At 44.0% G+C, this 18,446-nt stretch overlaps 2 protein-coding genes across 2 annotated transcripts in view; one reads left to right on the top strand and one right to left on the bottom strand.

Annotated features, from left to right (window-relative positions):
- Window positions 1-2,646: 2,646 nt before the first annotated feature.
- LOC131259276 (cilia- and flagella-associated protein 36) lies at window positions 2,647-3,828 on the top strand. Its single transcript, XM_058260729.1, has 3 exons — window positions 2,647-2,749; window positions 2,828-3,504; window positions 3,565-3,828. Exons 1-3 carry the CDS (start codon window positions 2,647-2,649, stop codon window positions 3,826-3,828), a joined length of 1,044 nt encoding a protein of 347 aa, XP_058116712.1.
- A 1,169-nt stretch (window positions 3,829-4,997) lies between these two features.
- LOC131260826 (proteoglycan Cow) overlaps window positions 4,998-18,446 on the bottom strand; it is an 80,990-nt gene continuing 67,541 nt past the window's right edge. Inside the window, exons 7-11 of the mRNA XM_058262656.1 lie at window positions 12,849-12,984; window positions 12,082-12,310; window positions 7,944-8,333; window positions 7,732-7,869; window positions 4,998-7,240 (exon numbers count right to left, since the gene is read on the bottom strand). Coding sequence (XP_058118639.1) covers window positions 7,128-7,240; window positions 7,732-7,869; window positions 7,944-8,333; window positions 12,082-12,310; window positions 12,849-12,984 — 1,006 coding nt within the window. The 3' untranslated portion in view covers window positions 4,998-7,127. The remainder of the gene's footprint in view (window positions 7,241-7,731; window positions 7,870-7,943; window positions 8,334-12,081; window positions 12,311-12,848; window positions 12,985-18,446) is intronic.

The raw sequence follows: 18,446 nt of genomic DNA, 5'->3' as shown, positions 1-18,446 counted from the left end.
TTACGAAACATAAAATATTTTTATTTTTTTTTAATATGAATTATACATATATTCGAACATCCGTTAGAAGCAAACTGCTTCAATGGAGCACAGCAGTGAGTGGACCTACATTGATGTTGTGTCGCGCGCAACGTCAGCAGTTATGCTTCCATTCAATGCAATGGTGTAACAGATGGATACAGCAATTCATCATGGACCATCGCCATCGGTCAGGGAGGAGCGAGATATTCTAAGCTTTCATTTGATCCTAGAGCTAGATGTGTTAGGTGTTAGGGAATTTTGATGATCGTTTCCGTATCCGGAAGAGGGAAACTTTGACCGATTTGGAAGAATATTGGAGTATGTGACCATAGGGCAGAATTTTAGTCGATATACAATTCGTTGACGAAAAGGAGTTTGAAACATTTGCACTGTTTGCACGATTTTACAACACTCGCTCTCTACCCTCCATGATTAATGATGGAAGTTGACACATACATTACCGGAAAGATTTGCTTTACTTATTTTATACAAAAAAAAGGTAACCAACAAGGCAACAAAGCTTCCCGATCGAAACATCAATACATTGCGCTTTGGTTCGAAGGAACTATTAACCGTGGTTTTGGTGGCGAAGCTTTGAAAATAGTTTGCTGAAAAACATAGGCCGGGTGGCACAGAAATAGATTATAAAGAACTGTGCAGGTATCTGCTCGGTATGGCCGCAGGTTTTGCTTCAAAACGTTTCCAGCAGTCCGTTCCGTTTGCGAACTCTGAATCAATTTTGTGGTGTTTCCTAACTGGAGAGCAGCAAATTGCTCGGGCGAAACGCCACTGCTGTTTTTCAGTTACGAAAACCTTGTAGCAGAAGCAGATAATATAGGGGACACAAGCAGGGGGGGTAGAAATTATCGAACATTAAGATGATAAACTGCACGCAAAGCAGCTCTTTCCGGTGATCTTTAGTCGGTAGAAGCGATTGATGATAAAAGCAAGCGCACGACGATCTTTCAAGCGCAACGGCATACTTCGATGCGAAGAATCCACGACGCTAAAGGCAGATACACAAAGGAGTGACGCAGAGGAAAGGTGGATTATAGTAGTAGGCATATGATAAAGAACAAATTGAATAATACATCCCAACTAGAGATTGTAACTAGAGTGGGTGAGGTGAGAGAACTGGGAGTGACGTGAATAAAAAAAAGGAGAGAATAAAATAAAAACATTAGCAGACGTGAGGATAATTTAAGTAAATGAATGCGTCGAGAATGAGAATCAGAGAACGAGAGAACTGAGTAAAACACGACAAAAAATAAAATTTTTTGCTCGCTAAACATCGGACTAAGACGCGAGGGATATGAAATTCGACATAAAACAATCTAAAAAAAAACATTATATTTATGTATAATGTGTAAAAAGCAGTTTAACAACTCTGGACAAAAAGTCACTGTGGTGGGAACTTGATTCAACTATTGGAAGTAACGCTGGAGACCGGAAACTGCGCTGACCGCGAGTGGTAGGCTTTGGTTTCCCCTCCCTATCCCGTATACTCTCGATTATGGAATCATGTAAAACGAACGCTGATTGAATGACGATTACTACGATGATGATGATTGTGATGATGTTGGTGGTGTTGTCGATGGAGATATCGGCGACGACCGTGAATATTCTGGTGGTGGCAGAAACCATGCCCCACGGCCACATAAGGTGTCGTGTCGTGTAGTGTGTGCGTGTACCTATCAGTTTGCTGTAAAGAGAGAAAAAAAAAACTTACGGTCAAAACACAAGACAGGTTGCGTGCGCGTGTGAAGTGGCGGATGAAAAATGTCAAACAAAAAGGAAATTACAAAAAAAAATGAAATTAAAACTATGATGATATAATGTAGTATTTGGATGCACGTGGAGGTAGCGCGTCCGAGATAGGCGACAACCCGCGGCAGCGGAATAAACAATACAGGAGGTTTAAAGATAAAAGAAAAGAAACAATGAAGAGAGGAAGCAACAAAACAAACAAACAAAAACACCGAAAAACAATACAAACACATGGAAATGAAAAATTATTCGAATTGAGTTTTGATTTATTAATGTAAACCTTCTCCTCTAGGTACATTTGTCCCTTTTCCGTGAAACATTTCGTGCTTTCCCTCGATCAATCGGTGTGAAAGAAACTGTTCCTGAACACTTGACACATTTGTAAAACTGTTGAGTGATTTATTATTTAATTGAAACGGGACTGAAAACTAACCTAACCATCAATAACGCCTTGGGGTACAAGAATTTTTACAACTTTGTTTTCATTCTAATTGAGAAACCTGCTCACCTTTAACCTTAAACAACGACATGACAGCTTTGTAGTGGCCAACTGCAATGCTGCAACAGGGTCCGCGTAAAATCGTTTATCCCTATGGCAACGCTCGGAAAGAAAACAAATCGACTCTGTATCACACTCAAAGGGAACCGAATGTGCAGTGCCTGCGTTCGTTTCGTAAAGCAATGTTGTTTCCGATTTAAAAGTCGATGTGATTGGTTTGCTACCAAATTGGGAGTATAGTAAAGATTTTTTAAACTTACTTGTTGGCACAAAAAAGGCAACATAGGAACGATATCCGGTTGTGCACTTGTGTGTTTTTTCCGAAAAATCAGCTTAACAACAGATACTGACTGACGACGATGGCGGACGATAACTCGTGGGTTTTCGATTCGCTGGTTTGCTTTCTGCACGGCCCTGTCTGGAATGCTCCACTGCAGACGTTCATCGAGGATAAATCGATAAGTAGGTGTTAATATAGGAAGTGCTGCAGCCGCAAATGGTTGTTGATGCGTAATTTTTCGCTCCTTTCCTCCTCGGCAGTCTTCGATCCAAACCTGCAGCCGGACGAAAGCAATCCCGAGTTCCGGAAGGTGCACGATGAGTACAAGAATCTGGTCGATTATATGCTCGGTTCGTTCATGGAGGAGATGCAGATAACGCCCGAGCAGTTCGAGTTTGCCTGCCTCGAGGGTCGGCATGTGGCAAACCTTGGTGCGGGTGGGGCACCGCGCGCTTCGTCCGCATCCGCCGCCACCTCCGAGGGTGACGACCGCAACACGTTCTCGTTCCATCAGGGTCTGTTCCAGCAGATCTGGGCCGCGAACGACATACGCATCTTCATCCGCATGATGGTACAGCGGAATGTGGAACTGCAACTGCAGGCACTCGACCTGATCGAGCGCCGTTCGCAAAGCTTGTCCAAGTCGACCGAAAGGGACGACGGGAGTCAGGAGGAAGCGGAACGGCAATCACCGAGAGTGACATTACCGGAGCAGGCGGATGAGGCTGGCGGTGAAGCAAGCTCTTCGGAGGGTGAACTGGAGCGCGATATTCTAAAGTCGGTCGAGAACGAACTGCGGAAAGATCCGGAAACGGCAGCGATGCGCGTCCGGCTTAGTGGAGGTCGTCCCATTGTGGACGATCCCCTGGAAGGAGAGTCAGCCGCTGGTGGAAGCGATAAGTTTCAGCGATTGAATCTATTCTTCGACCAGGAAAAGGTAGGCCATTAGGTAGACACTCGGGAAAGAAAACGTTTGCTCGACGGTTCCATGTTTCAGATCAACACCGAGGATATGAAAGCACGGCAGGAATACCTTCGGGCACAGCGGGACAAGATACTGCACCTGAAGAAGAAGGCCCGAGCCCGCCAGCTCAACGAAACGATTCGCAAAAACGAGCGGCCAACGTCGGCACAGGTGGCCCAGAAGATTATGGACGGAGACGGTGAGGTGGTCCCGGTCGAACCACCGGAAGGTTCGTTGCAGCTGCGCAAAATGCTCGCCCAACGTCTCCGGGAGGAAGTTGCGGTGGAGAAGGAGTGAACACACCTGCTTTAGAGCACCTGGTTGGTTATCTAAATGAATCAATTTACTTTACAGAACTAATATATTGCTGAAAAAAAAGGCAACGATGAAGGCTGCAATTGACGTACTGTTTCTTTTCCAACAATAAATGTCGTCTTTGTGCAATGTATTTGCTGTAAATGTTTTATTTCTTTCCCCCAAACCCCAATACGAATGGAACGAATAAAATAAACACGCGGGGGATGTTCTCTTTCCAAAGATCCGTCATACTGTACTGGTTTTATTTGTGTGTCTGTGTTTCTCCGTTTTTTTTTATTTAATTATTCAGATCATGTCTACGTTCTTACAGCTTCCTGTGCAAACAAATAGGTTTAGTTATAGAAGAATGCCATTATTTGTTTCTCGTGTTATTTTTTCTTATCTCTCCACTAAAACGCACTGGTATGCTTCATAAAAGGTTTTCGCTTTTCTATCCATTAAACGGTCGGCGTAATGGCCGTCGCACTTACACTATATTAGAGTAAGGAAGGACCCATCGAGCGTAAAGTGACCATCTTCAGTGGTGTAGTGCTGCTCGGGTGGCAAACGACGGGCTTACCACACAAGAAGAGGCTTATAAACATGCCGACTGTTCGCCTTAGTTCCTGGTTTCCTTCTTGCATCTGGTTGGTGTGTATTATGTATGTGTGTTTTACGGTCTAGAAGTTTGCTTTTCTGTTACCGGAAATCAAGATGTTTTTAGTTGTTTTTATGGTTTTGTTTTACTTCAATCTAATAATACAACATTCGTGTCTGTCATCCACTGTTTAAACACTTCTCTTCTTTCTCAATCATCTTGTCGAATGTGTGTTGGAATGTTCAGTTTAATTACGTTTAATAAAAATGCTGTATGGAATGATCATATGGGTCTTTTTTTCGTATGCATGTTGTCGCTTCGGTAGGACGATAATAGCCAAACCAGATAAATGAAAAGGAATGTTCACTTGCAATCGAACGTGTCAGCTGCAATGAAGCCATGTGCCATACACACATACACTCACATCGCACCACCATAAGTATCTGCGGTGTTTTACGTTCTGTACCTTCTGTTTTAAGTTTAGTTCACGTTTATACTACGACTGCTGTGGATGCTAGAATACACTTTTGCATCTCTAGGTTTTTTCTTTTCTTCACGCTCCGTGGTACACTTCTAAACAACTCTGCAGCACATTCTTGTAGCACACATTGGTTTTGCGATCTAGTTCTACGTTTTGTTTTTTTTTTTTTTATTACCTAGTTTACGTTTCATCGAAATCATAATCATGTGTTTGTTTGCATATTTTTTATCCTGATTGACCATTTCGTTTCGTATTAAGTGTTTGATTTTTCATTTGTAGCCTGGTTTTGTCCCCCACTTGCGGTACATTACACATCCCTTGCCTGACAAACGTTTTTGAAGTTTTAATGCTGAAATTTCATCTAAACGCTCGTAATTTTATTCCTTCACCTTTCTCCATACCTCGTTTGCTTTTGCCGGAAATTGCAGCATGCTATGGATTTTTCCTCTAGGAGTCAGTTTCTTTTGCTACTAGCGGTACGTTAGCTGGTGGCTTTGGTGTGTAAGTGCTGTGGGTAGCGGTAGGTAGTTGTATAAGTAGTAGTAATAGTAGTAGTAGTAGTGTTAGTAGTAGTAGTTAATAGTAGTAATTGGTAGCTTTCGTTTGCATGCAACCGGGCCTAGGCGTCCTTTCACTTGCGTTCTATGGAACAATAAAAGCTCAGTGCATTGATTTTATCGTCAGTTTTAAATTTTCAATCGGCTTTCATTTGCTAGAAATTGCTCTACTCATAGCATCACATTCGAACAGAACAAATTACAAACCCACAGTATGTACTACGTTTGACATTGGTGACAGCGAGTTGAACGTGCGCAAGGGATGCTAGGATTGGTTTGTTTTATCATATGTTTTTCCCCATCGATGCCTACTTGTTGTAAGCTGACGCTGTCATCCGAATGGGCTTACAGAATTAATGGCCGACTGACTAAACCAACAGTGATGTACCCATGCAGTTATTTTTCGTCGTATGAATAACGTGTCTTTGTGTTTGAAAATTTGCTTTTCTTCTCAAAATAGTGACCGAATAATCTTACATTAAAACAATTGAATTTGATTGTTTCATTTCGAATAATTTGTGAATATTTTTTATTGCTACAAAATGAAATGTACAAGAAACATGTGACGGAACATTGATCGTAGGTGTACAGGTCCATAAACAGCACACATATACACATACACACACTGGCTTGGATGAAAAAAGCTTCAGCGTTTTGATTACTTCCGTTTGTCTTTGGTTCTTGTTCGCTGAGAAATTTGTTCTAGAGATTGCATTCGGCTACAGTGCTGACGGTCAGCAAACCTTTGCTTTTTTCCTTCAAATGGAGTTACTAACAGTAATACACGCATACACACACACGCAGACACTCGCTTGTGTCGTTCTTGGCCGGTTTTTTCTTCAAGTTTTTCTCCTCTGCTTTGCTGCCACGTATCGTAACACTCACTCACCAGTTTTTTTTTGCGTTTCAGCAGTAAAGACGGATAGCACTAAAGAAAATTATTACTTTGTTTAGCTTTTCTTAGTATCTAAGAGTTAAGTTTATTTTTCTATCCTCTGCCTCTGCTTTCTCCTTCCGCGTTTTTCTTCCGATCTTTGTTTCGGTTCTCTCTCGACGCTTGTTTAAAAGAGTTGTGGTGGTCTGTGGAACAGTTCTTACTCGCTGACCATTTCTAGCATTAGTCGGATGTGCCTTTAAAGTGTTTCAGCAAGGTTTTGCAATTTCTACATAAAACGTACGAGCTATGCAAAGGACGGGAGCAGCATTGCTGTAGAAACGTGCAAGAAGTGTTTCGTACGCACGACCGACGGAGAGCGAAAGAGAGATTAACAGAGGGATCGCGCCCACCTGGTAACAATGTGTTCATTCATTCAAACGTGAAAATGTATCTCGATTCACCACCAACACCACCACACTTTGGTGGACTTTTCTGGGACGGGAAGTTAGGAAAGATGATTTGTCTAATCCATGTTGCTTATCGGTTGCATTAAACGCGATGAACATAAGAAGATGCATACGTTGACGTACCGTGATGCGTCACCTGGTCCACGCGTGGTGGGCGTTTTCCGGCTCATCGCTCCGTCGCCGAACGCTTTGGAAAATCGCCGCCCGCACCGAAGTGGCGCACCGAATGACGGTTTGGGTGAAAAGAAATAGCTACGGAAGGTGAACCTCTCGGGGTAACGGCGTGGCCACGCTCGTGTCTTGGTGCGCTTTCGTTCCCTTAGAACACCAGCAAGCGGTCGGCACTTCCCTCCTGGCTGTCGTCATCGTCGTCCGAGTCTTCCGTGTCCTCGTCGTCCGAGTTCAGAGTGGTGGCGTTGTTGATGATTTCTTCTGTGTGTGAGAGATGGATGGAACAAATAATTAATTAATATTTTTCCTTAATAATTCTATTCTTTAGTGATACAGAACTAACAACTGTTTAGGCTATTCACAAAAGTTATTTTATTATGTTCCACAGCAATTTTATTTGAAGTTAAATTAATATTATTTTATGCGATTCAAAACAATTTATATTCTGTGTTTTACTCGTGGATACTTTGGATCCCTATCTCCATTTTCAAATATTTTATGCGCATGGTATATGGATAAAATTATTCAAAATACACCTTAAAAAAGTCGTAAACAAACACTCAACTGATTCGTCAATATTCAATTTACATAAAATGGAGACGCCTGGTAGCTCATCCATGATGGAGGCGCATGGTGTTTTGTAGAAAATTCGGTTGGCAAATGCGGTTTCATTCAAATTAATCTAATCGTTCCAATGAACGTAGTTTTGGAACAAGCCTGGTAAAATGGAAGTAATTTTGATTTTAACCTACCGCAGTTTGGCTTGCCCCGGGTGCGCGTGTTGGCAAACTCCACCCCGTGTTCATCCACACACCAGCACACCCCGACGGCCTGGTGGCATTGGGTTGGCTTGTAGAACCCTTGGCTGTCACAATCCGGCGCGTACGAACCTAGCGGAGGGGAAAAAAAAAGCAGCTGCACTCTCCGTTCGCCTTCCACCCAACCGGGGACTCCAACAACTTACCACTGAGATCGTTGCCGAGACGCCGCCGGACCGCGGCACACGGACGGTCGGTCTTCTCGAAGCAGCGGCACCACTCGCGCGGATCGATCGTCCCGTCCTGGTCGAGGTCGCACGTGTCGATGAACGGTTTGATGCAGCGCTCGTTCTGGTCGTGCTCGAGATCGTACAGCTCCTGCGTCGACAGCTCGCCGTCGTTGTTCAGGTCGAGGTGGCCGAACATCCAGCGCGCCTCCAGCTTGCAGGCGGCCGGGAAGTGCACCTTGTTCTTCTGCTGCTGGTGCTGGCGCCGCTTCTTGCTGTCCGCCATGATGACCGAGAACCAGTCGAGCAGCCGGTTGCCGATGGCCGTCAGCTGCTGCGGTTTACATTCGCTCGATTTCATCGCGTACCCTGTGCGACGCCGCGGGTGCAGAGAAGCGGAAAGGAAGCGTTGATTAAACTTTGCGTTTCAATCAATCACTGTGGCCGAGGGGGGTTTTGCGGGGGCCGATGGGGTCGGTCTGAGATGAGGTTGATGATGGGATTAAACTTTACCGTGCACGCGAAGAGTTATTGCGTTGATTTGCTAATCACCATCGTTAATTAGACGATGTCGTTCGAATTGTTCCGCTTCCGAAGAGGCAGGGGAGGAACATACCGAACACCAGATCGACGGGAAGGAGGGCAGAACAGCACAACGCTAACGCAGCTCACCCCAGTCCGGTGGAAACTTTCAAATGCAAAAAATTGCGTACGCAATGAATCGAACGGATGGGAACATTTCCCTTCCACAGTTGACGCTCTTCGTGGAAACTGGGGCCGGAAAGGACCCCTGCTGGCAATAATCCAACCATGTTGGATTGGGCAGAATAAATTTGTCCAGCGTGGCATCAGGGATGAGCTGCGTATGCCTTGGGGCCACGCTTTTACTTTTCGCGCATCGACGATGAATTGATGACCGTTTCCGAAAATAGTCCGGGACAAACGAATCCAAAATCTTCAATTAAGCTGATTGGCAGCGGGCACTTGGATGCGGCACACCAATGGCTGTCGGTCTTAAATGGCAAGTGGCGCTATTTGATTTAATTGCTTACTTTTGAACCCACAAAAGTTCATTGCATGTTAAATTTAAAAAGTATTCCTAACGAAAAATGATACTCTTTAAAAACTGCTCGTGGCAAATTAATTGTTTTCAGTTTTATGTAGTTTCTGCAGTTTCTAAGATTCTTATTTATAAAATAAAACACTGTAAACGTTTTTGAAGAAAAGCTATAAACTCAATGCGACGCCAGTTGTATTCGATTTTAAGCATATTGATCAATTTAGCTTATTATTATTTCAACATTAAATTGTAATATCAACTAATCTTGGAAAACACATCTCCTTGTAATCTTAAACCTAATCCAATAAACTTTAGGTTAAGAATGTTTTCCAATATAAAACTCCTTACTGTGCACGTTTCGATTGACATTATCGTTGCGTGAAGTGGATTGAACACATTTACCTTTAACGTTGCTATTGATCAATTCTCTCCCTCCTCTCCCCCTCACTATCCAAACGGCGACTTGATATTAAAGTCTACTAACGTGCAGTGTTGTGTTTTGGGTCACCTGACAGACCCCTCGAAGCACACAATAAGAACAACGTCAAGTCAGGCACAGAGCGAACGCCATGGAAAACATATTCTGCTCCGGTTCACAATCCCTGCGGCCCTTCGAAGCCATTGCCAAGGTAAGCCAGGGATCACATCATCTCACGCACACATCCACACACACACACACATGTAAGGTGAGGTGAAAGAAAAACATCCTGTACGTTTTAACAACGTATCGATTTCATGGAACGTGCGACACGACTTCGATCGCTAGAAGATGGTGCTCCTTTGGCGTGCGACTTTCTTTCCTCGCGCCTGAAAGAACCCTTCCTCTCCCTCCTCCTCCTCCTCCTCCTCCTCCTCCTCCTCCTCCTCCTCCTCCTCCTCCTCCTCCTCCTCCTCCTCTACCTCTCACCCGTTTGCTACAAGACAGTGATGGCATGTTAGTGTCATGTAGCGAGAAGGGAATTTCGAGCCTCATTCGCCCGCGGTGCTGCTCCGGCGGCCCCCGAAACCGGCATCCCCAAGGGTTCCAGATCTGCCTCGTGGAACAGAAGGTTAAACAATGCTTAATTGCCATAAATCTTGGGCCCGTTTGCGTCCGCACCTGGTGTGGGGGGAGGGGGGGGGGGGGGAAATAGAGAGGGGGACATCCATGCTAACGGTCTCGGTCGATGCTTTCGTTCGTGGAGAACTCACGAGTTGTGGAGCGTGGGTGGTTTTGGGCAGGTAGGAACCGGTACGAACAGGCACCGTTAGCTTTTCCGGCAAGGATCTAAGGATGGGAGGGGGGAGAGTAAAAAAGGAAAAGAAGGATACGAGACAACGCACCGTGGGGAGGTGCGCGTTAGAACGGTGCAAAAACATGGAAAACTGATGGGAGTTGTCATGATTATACGCGGTATAATTTCATGTTCATCTTCTTGACACACACAAACACACACACACACACGCAGAGACGCGCATAGGGTGGCCCACATGAAGGTGGAGTTCCGCTGGAGCACCGAGGGTGCGATTTTTAATATCCTCCACTGTCTGAAGGGTTCTGTGTGCGTCGAAAGGTTTTCAAATAGCTTTCAGGCGCTCGCACACCGTGGCGTTTCCGTGGCAGGCCAGGCCAGTAACGGTTGACGCGGGTGCATCATCAGTATGCTGCGGGTGTACTGTTTCTCGATTAGATAAACGGTGCGGATCAGCGTAGCGTCGGGCTTTGGCCCCGGAAGTAGGAACAAGTGCAATCGCTAGCTCGAACGCGTTGATTGATAAGTGCCAGCAAACGCTAGAGATGGTACATTTTTTGTGGTATCGCTTGATGGTATCTTACCAACAAAATATGTAAATTCTTATAAATTATTTTAAAAACAAGCTGTTTTTTCCTTCTTTATCATATTTGAGCTGTTAACAACTAAGTGTAAAGCCAAACATAAATGATAGCAACTAGAATATAATCAAAATATATGTAACATGATGCCAATTACTCAAACGTTTCACGTTGCTATAGCAAATGGCGTTTACAGCAGCTGGTTTCAGATTTAAAAAGCGTTTTAGTTGAATCAACTACTAATAAATGGAAGTTAAAATCGGTTACATTGGGTTTAAGTAAACAGGGTTTTTTATACTCAAAAACAAATACCTGTTTATAGGTTTGAGATCGATCGATGGCTTAGTGCAGTGGTGTCAAACTCATAACTCGGGGAATGAATCTAAAAATCGAATTCACATCCGTTTTCTGGCATAGCTTGTTTTCTATTGCCTTTCAATGTAATGCCATTTGTTTTCATGTCTGGATGATTTTGATTCAGCAAATTGGAAATAGTATTGTTTTTTGAATAGGTTGCATGTTTACACAAATCTACTCTCAAGCGATTACATGGTTAGTTAAATGGTCATTTATTTTGTTGACAAAATGCCATAAAAAAGGAAGGAAAGGTTCGAGTATTAGAACTCATATTGAAAAGAAAAAAGTGTGCGAACAAATTCAGAAATTGTTGTTTTTTCAACATTGTTCTCCACTGTGTTGTATCGGATTCGATCGCAAACTGAATGAAATCGTTCTTTCGGTGAATGATATAGGAATGTTCCCTGCTTACATAGATTACGGAGATTTGGTGTATTCTGTAATGATTAGTTTGTATCTTTGCACGGGCTCCTTCGGGAAACTTATCAATCCGCGCGGGGCACTGCGTAAGTAAAACCGTCTTTGATCCGCCAGTGCGCACGGCACAATGATTGTTCATTTCAAAAACAGACCCCACCGTATCCAGTACCAGTGTTGGGTAAACCGGAACCGGGAAGCGCTCAGGCGCCGTGCAAAGATTTGACGCGTGGCAGCATGCGAACGGAAGCCCCGAGTCGACGGAGTGTGTTTCGTGTTTCGAAAGTCAAATTAAGACTCCTCCAATGCTCGGCTGACAGTAATCGGAACGGCCTGGCTTTGGGTGCCGCTAGCTGCGTCACCGGTGAAGGTGCACGGTGAAGGTGACTGGCGCTAAATGGACCTCATCACTCCCTCCTCACCCCCCCCGCTTCCTCAGGACGGGCGTCTTCTGTGCAAGTACTACTTACGTGCCGAGCTGCCGGACAATTTAGATGGCTTGATGTTCCCATTATTGATGTTGGTGATGCTACTGCTGCTGCCGCTACTTCCGCTGCTGCCGGACGACTTGTCGAGGACCTCGTTGTAGCCTCGGATTTTGTGCTTGTCCTCGCCGGCGGAACGGGCCGAGCCCCCGTTCGGGGCACCGTAGCCATCGTACTGGCCGCCACCGGACTGACGAGCTGTCTGCGCTGAAGGCTACGCGATGGGAAGATAAATGGTGAACGTGAGGGCACAGAAAAGGCACAACGGCAAGGCGTGTCGGATAACGCGCAGGGAAACAAAAATCCGAAATGAGTAATGTTATGGTAATGAATATTTTCCCGTGCTACAAGCACCGTCTCCACCGTAGTAGGCGTGTTACGGGTGCGCACGGTTGTGTTCCTCTTCGGTTGTCAGGGCAGTCGAACTCGTTTTCCAAGAGCCAATCTCTTGGTTGAAAGATAAGTAAATCAGCTGACAAGTTTAATTCAACCTGAATAATTATTTTTTTCGAAATATACGATAATTTGAAAACGCAGTTTTTAATATTGTATGGTCACAAAAGTTTGTCAAAAGTCATACGAAAACTAAATCTGACAACAAGGAATTAATCTCAAATGAACATCAGATGATCACAAAACATATCAATTCAGCAAACATAAATAATAAATCTTCACGAAAAGCTTTCCATAGATGAATTGGACATTCTTGTCCTACAGTGCACACACGCATACACTCACTCATACCGACCTACCTTGCCCTTGTACGTCGTGTACTTAATGTACTTGTAGTGCTTGTTGTCGTACTTGATCTCCTCCGGCGTGAATGTGTACTGCGAGTTGATGTGGTTGTAGTGCCGGTTCTTTTCCTCCTTCAGCTGCTGCTGTTGTGAAAAACGAGAAGAATATTTAATCCGCATAAGCAAACCTGGAAAACGTCCCAACGACTCGCCAGCCCATCGTCCATTTTGTGATTTTACTATCCGAGTGTTGTGATTTTGCCTGTCGATAGTGCTGGTGCATGTGTGTTCGTGGTCGGCTCTTAATTAAGAGGCCGACGAGAAGGAAAGAGCAACACACTAAACAACTGTGCCTCTTTTGCAACGACGTCAAGAAATGTATCGTAATACGGAGGATGTTTACGGATTTTGAAGAAGCTTTAATTCCTACCATTTAATACGAATACTCTCAAATTTAACAACAGAGATATTTGACGGAAGAAAAGGAGAATGATTTTATCCATCAAAAACTAGAAGAACTTTATTTAAAAAAAATAGTAAAAAGTAAACTGGCAACCCATTTTTTGTAGTCATCAAAACGAAAACACGCAATCTTTCATCAGTCGCCCGGAGAATTATGTGTTTGCTCAACCTAATGAAATGCCTTTATTCGAAGCCGTTTTTTTCGCATCCCCTTAATTCCCATTTTTAAATGCCGTTTACTTCCGGGCGGCTCGTGAAGGCACTTGTCGTGGTGAGCCTATAGGGTTTCCATTTCCAACGAGCCAACCCTGTAGCAGTCGGCAGAAAACTTCAGCGACCTTTAAGACTATCCATCCCAGGATTTTGATATCCATCGCTTTTCATTTCATGCTTAACGCCTAACCAAACGATGGAGCTGTTCGGAGAAAAAAATTTAGAACATAGAAAAACAGGGAACGAAAAGGAAGAAAAAAGGATGCATCCTGTCAATCGGCGAGCGGCACCGCGATGACGACTTTATCACGGCGCGAGGTTTTTCGAGTATCGAAACGTGTTTCCCGGAGGGCGCTATCCCGGGCGATCTAATCAACGGGGAAAGGAGCGAGAAATGTTTGCCCAAGCGGCCACCCTCTTCAAGTACATCCTGCACGGGAACGCCAAGATCGGAACCGATAGGGCGCTGGTGGCGCTGCTTATCGGGCCATGGCGAAGCGTGTCGGGGGTTGCTCAAGTTCGGCTAATGCATGATTTATGGAATGGTATGTTTTTTGGTGAACACCATCTTGGAGCAGATATCCGGGGCCGGGAGTGGGTTTGGGAGTTTGAAAAGCCCTCGCTCGCGTGTCTTGCCGAACGGTATGGTTTCCTGCTCGCAATGGGATCATCTCTTTTTACGAGCCAAGGAAATGTGGCCCGTGCAAGGGAAACGAGGTTTACAGCAAGGTTTTTTTCCTCAACACACTCCACACTGTAGTGTCTTGAAGCGTAAGCTCATGGCACGTTGTGTTGATCTTTTTCGCCTTCTGTGTTCTTTGTTCGTTTATTCCGACGATATGGATTCTCTGGGGTTTCCGTTCGGGAGGAATCGGAACCGTTTTAGTATTCCCGCAAATTTTTTGTCCCTTAATTAACCCGGGGGTTTATCGTTAATTTACGGCGGGTCGCTTTACTTTGTTTTGGAGATTATCTCGCTATGTCTATGTTGGTTTGAGTTTCGGTTGCTTTCATCACGACCATCGATTGGCGTTACAACCGCTGTGAAGATGCATCTGCGCCAGCGTTGAGCAAACCCTATAAAGTTGAGATTTTGTTTGCGTTTCCAATTAACAATACGTTATTAAAAAAAAACTGGCTTTGCTAAAAAAACCATTTCATTTAGCAACCACAAATAATGGCATCAACAAAAGGACGCTACCTTGAACGCAGCTGAATAAAGACTACCTCCGAGCAATTCTTTCGAGGGCTTTGTTTTTCTTACAATTCATACACGTCTCTCGCCTCCCACACATGGAGGACATGCTCATCACGCCCATTGACGTCTTATAGGGTGAAGGTTTCCGGTGCGGTGCTCGGAACATCCGCCGGATCCGGCTTATCCCTGCCATTGCCAGCGTCCATCCGAGGGTTGTGTAAAATGTTGTGCTTTTGCTACGGTTTCGCTACCATGAACCACCGACCCTCGAGCCTTTTTTTCTATTGTGCGAAAAGCTTAATTAGAGTTGAATTGCTTTTGGCTGTAAATAATATTAAAACTGCTCCCGAGCAATGGCCGCGTAACTGCACGCAAGTGGGCAAGGAAGGAAAGCGCCACGGTGAGTCAGGTGAAAAGTAAAAAGGATGGAAGGGGGGGATAGTAAAATAGAAAAGAATAAAATGAAACGCGGTTGGAAATTCGCAATTGAAACTTTTCTCGCGTACACCGCTGTAGGACACAACGAACGGACCGCGAACTTTTCTTCGTGGAAGTGAAATAAATAACAAAAGAAAAAAAAAGACAAATGGAACTGAAGAATACCGCCGATAATACGCTGTTGGGCGGGGCAACCGAGGGTTTTTTTTTTCTTACCGTGCACAAAACTTCTTCCATTTGAGAAGTTATCACAGATGCGTAAAAAGAAGCAAAAGAAGGAGCGAAAAATGTAGTAGAACAACAAATCCAAATCAGCACGAAAACTGCAACTTGTGCAGCTATTTGCCTTGACTGATGGGGCGCGAACGTCGCCGACCCGCGGCTTGCTTCAGTGGCCGTTAATGATTTAGACTTGTCCGCCAGCCAACTTTCGTTGCAAGTTGCCATTCTTTACTTTGCAGCCAGTTTTATTCTTATCATAAAGAGTAAGCTTTTTTAGGGATATAATTCAATGAAATCGCATTTTTCTCTAGTTTGTTAATCATGGAATTCGAAGCGGGAAGATGGAAGCAAAGAAAATAAATTACGTTTCCAGTAATATCGCAAGATGACAATTGTTGACATACTTTTAAGATGTTTGCACGTAAATTGATGGTGGTTCATAAAAATGGAAGAGCGTTAATAATAAAAGGGTTTATTGAGAAAGGTCTAAAAGAAAGTCTGAGAATGTCTAAGAAAAACTAAAAGGTAATCCAAAACCAAGCAGTTCGGAAGTGGTTGTAACAACATTAAGTTGAAGGAAATATTTAATGCTTTGAAAATAAGATCTTTTTATAACGAAATTTAATTAAATTATACTTTACACGTTGTAATTGTACACCAAGTGTTTTGAGCACACTTTTTTAGTTTAATCTTCTTTAATAAATTTTGTTGCATTTGTTAAACCGGTGGTTTTCGAAGCCCAAGCAAAGACTTAGCCTCCTAAATAACTTATTTTTAATACACGTACATGTATTAGTATAGCTTTTATGTTGCATTTTCATTTATTTATGGGTCACAAACTTTTTTGAACTAGTTGCTGCTGTCACCCACTTTTGATTGACGTGGTACACACCGTGTTAAAGGATTTTACAAGTAAATGCTTAGTAAAGGCCGGTCCACACGCTCCGTTTTTCACAACGTTTTACCTGAGCAGTTCAAAACGTAGCAGGTAAAACGTTGCGTGTGGACAGGAAAACTGCACAGTTTTTAGCTTGACCGGAGAACTGCACAGTTGCAACGATATTATGAACAAAATTGCTTTGAAAACTGCGCAAACTTCATGACTCAACCGGGCTGTACGAACATGTCGATGGAATTTGATGCTTTATTCAACCTGTTCGGAGGAAATTTGTTCGATTTTTGACAGTTTTTGCTAATAACGCGGCAATGGCTGACCTTTGGCAATGTTTTCGAGAATTTCTAACGCAATTTACTGCACGTTAACAAAGCTCTCCTTGTGTTTGACGTGTAATATCGACAGATCACAGTAACAGGGAGAAAAAGGGAGAAGCCTACGAAAAATTAGTGGAAAAATACAAGGAAATTGATGCAACTGCCAATAGAGACACAAATGTGAAAAAGTCCATTCTCAAGTAGTTTTACCAGTCATAAGGTTCATAGTGTAATTCACGCAATAATCTAGTATGGGAAAAGTCACGCCGGTTCTTTTGGGATATTCCAATCTTTTTTGTTTTTAAACAAACCAACACGCAAAAGTTGACCACAGGAGAACCTCCTCCATTGCGATATCATCAAAAACTGAGTAAAAGCACAAATAAGACTGAACCGTCTGGTCGCTCACAATTGCAACGTTTTCATACCGTCTTAAAACTGCGCAAACGTAAAACGTTGTGCAAAACGGAGTGTGTGGACCGGCCTTTACATATTTTGTTAAGAAGGACCATAAAATTGCTCAACATGCGGGAAAACCTACAGATCTCGCAAATGAAAAAGAAGCTTTGAAGTTGAAGTAGATTTTTGCACTTTAAATAATCGATGCTATGCGATAGGGTTAGGGTTCCGTTTTCAACAGAATGTTTGACCTGCATTTCCCCCGGGATCGGTTTGTTTTGATTCGAGCCGGCCGACCGGGTGGAAAGCGATCCGTTGGCAATGGGTAGGCGACGAGAGATCAGGCAAATGGCACGAGTTATGCTAGTTTATAGATCCCAACAGATTGCCTGTCAGTTGCGTCCGTCCCTCGGGGAAAACTGGTGCGAATGCGAACGGTTCAATCGCTTGCCATTGATGTATGGTGGTTTATTTATTTACATTCCCTCCCCCTCCCCGCTTCCTCATGCCCGGAAAGCGTGTCTGATGCTTTAAGCTCCGATTGTGGTTGCCGGGCATGGTCACTACCGATCGTCCGATGTGTTCGCAGCCCCTTCGCTCTCCTCTCCCGTTGCTTTTGTGGCCATTGCATGCCGGTTTACGTCGGCCTTTCTTCCTGCGGGATTCCATGTTGGCGTTTGTTCAGCTTTTACTCCGTTTCCATCCGTGCATTCCACGAAACGGTGCAGTTTTCCACTGGTGGGAAGGGTTTTATTTTTTTCTCCGCCCTGTACAGTGTGGCAATTTTCCCCCTGGGGTTAATCTGTTCGACCATAACGTTGGGCTCGCTTAAATTCGAGTGTTTTATTTTTGGCATTCTTTCGTGCTACCACCGGATCCGAATCGAAAGCGATGCGGAGCCGCAATGGATTGTAAATTTGTGAAAGCTGCAGCAGATAATGTATCGAACGTAAAACAAAGTGTGTTTTGTTTTTTGTTTTGTTCGAAAGTGTTTCAAACAAACGAGGAAGATGTGATAGCGAGAATACGAGAAACGGAAGCAAAATATAACGATGAAATCAGAAGAATGTAAGTGAAATTTACGACCCAATAACGCGCAGCTTGCAACATGAAGCACTCGGAATTAAATTCATGGATAACGAAACCATGATAATGACTGCAAGGATATGGATGAAAAAAAAAAATCACAAAAATTAAGCTGGAAGTGGAAACTAAATCATTTCGCAGCTCGTTCGATGCCATGGCGTACCATTTCCGGCCGATGGTCAGCAAACGTCGAGCAAATGATGCGCCGTAATGCGGAAAATTGAAATACATTGATGGATGGCGTTACGGCGGTGTGCTTGGTCCGATACCGTTTCTCGGTTTAAAGCTGGAGGCGCGTGGAGGCACAAAAGCAAATAAAAACACCACGCACGGGAAGGAAGGAAGCACCTCGGGACGGTGGCTTCGAAGTGTTAGCGCCCGAA

The sequence above is a fragment of the Anopheles coustani genome, chromosome 3, assembly GCF_943734705.1.
Source record: "Anopheles coustani chromosome 3, idAnoCousDA_361_x.2, whole genome shotgun sequence".
Classification (NCBI taxonomy): Eukaryota; Metazoa; Arthropoda; class Insecta; order Diptera; family Culicidae; genus Anopheles; species Anopheles coustani.
The sequence above is the reverse complement of the archived record's forward strand: the minus strand, read 5'-3'. Positions and strand labels throughout refer to the sequence as shown.

Bases quoted from the DNA above. Each gene is read 5' to 3' on its own strand.
- LOC131259276 (XM_058260729.1), top strand. From the start codon at position 2,647: ATGGCGGACGATAACTCGTGGGTTTTCGATTCGCTGGTTTGCTTTCTG. The intron at 2,750-2,827 runs GTAGGTGTTAAT...CCTCCTCGGCAG, and splicing joins CATCGAGGATAAATCGATAA to TCTTCGATCCAAACCTGCAG. The intron at 3,505-3,564 runs GTAGGCCATTAG...TCCATGTTTCAG, and splicing joins TATTCTTCGACCAGGAAAAG to ATCAACACCGAGGATATGAA.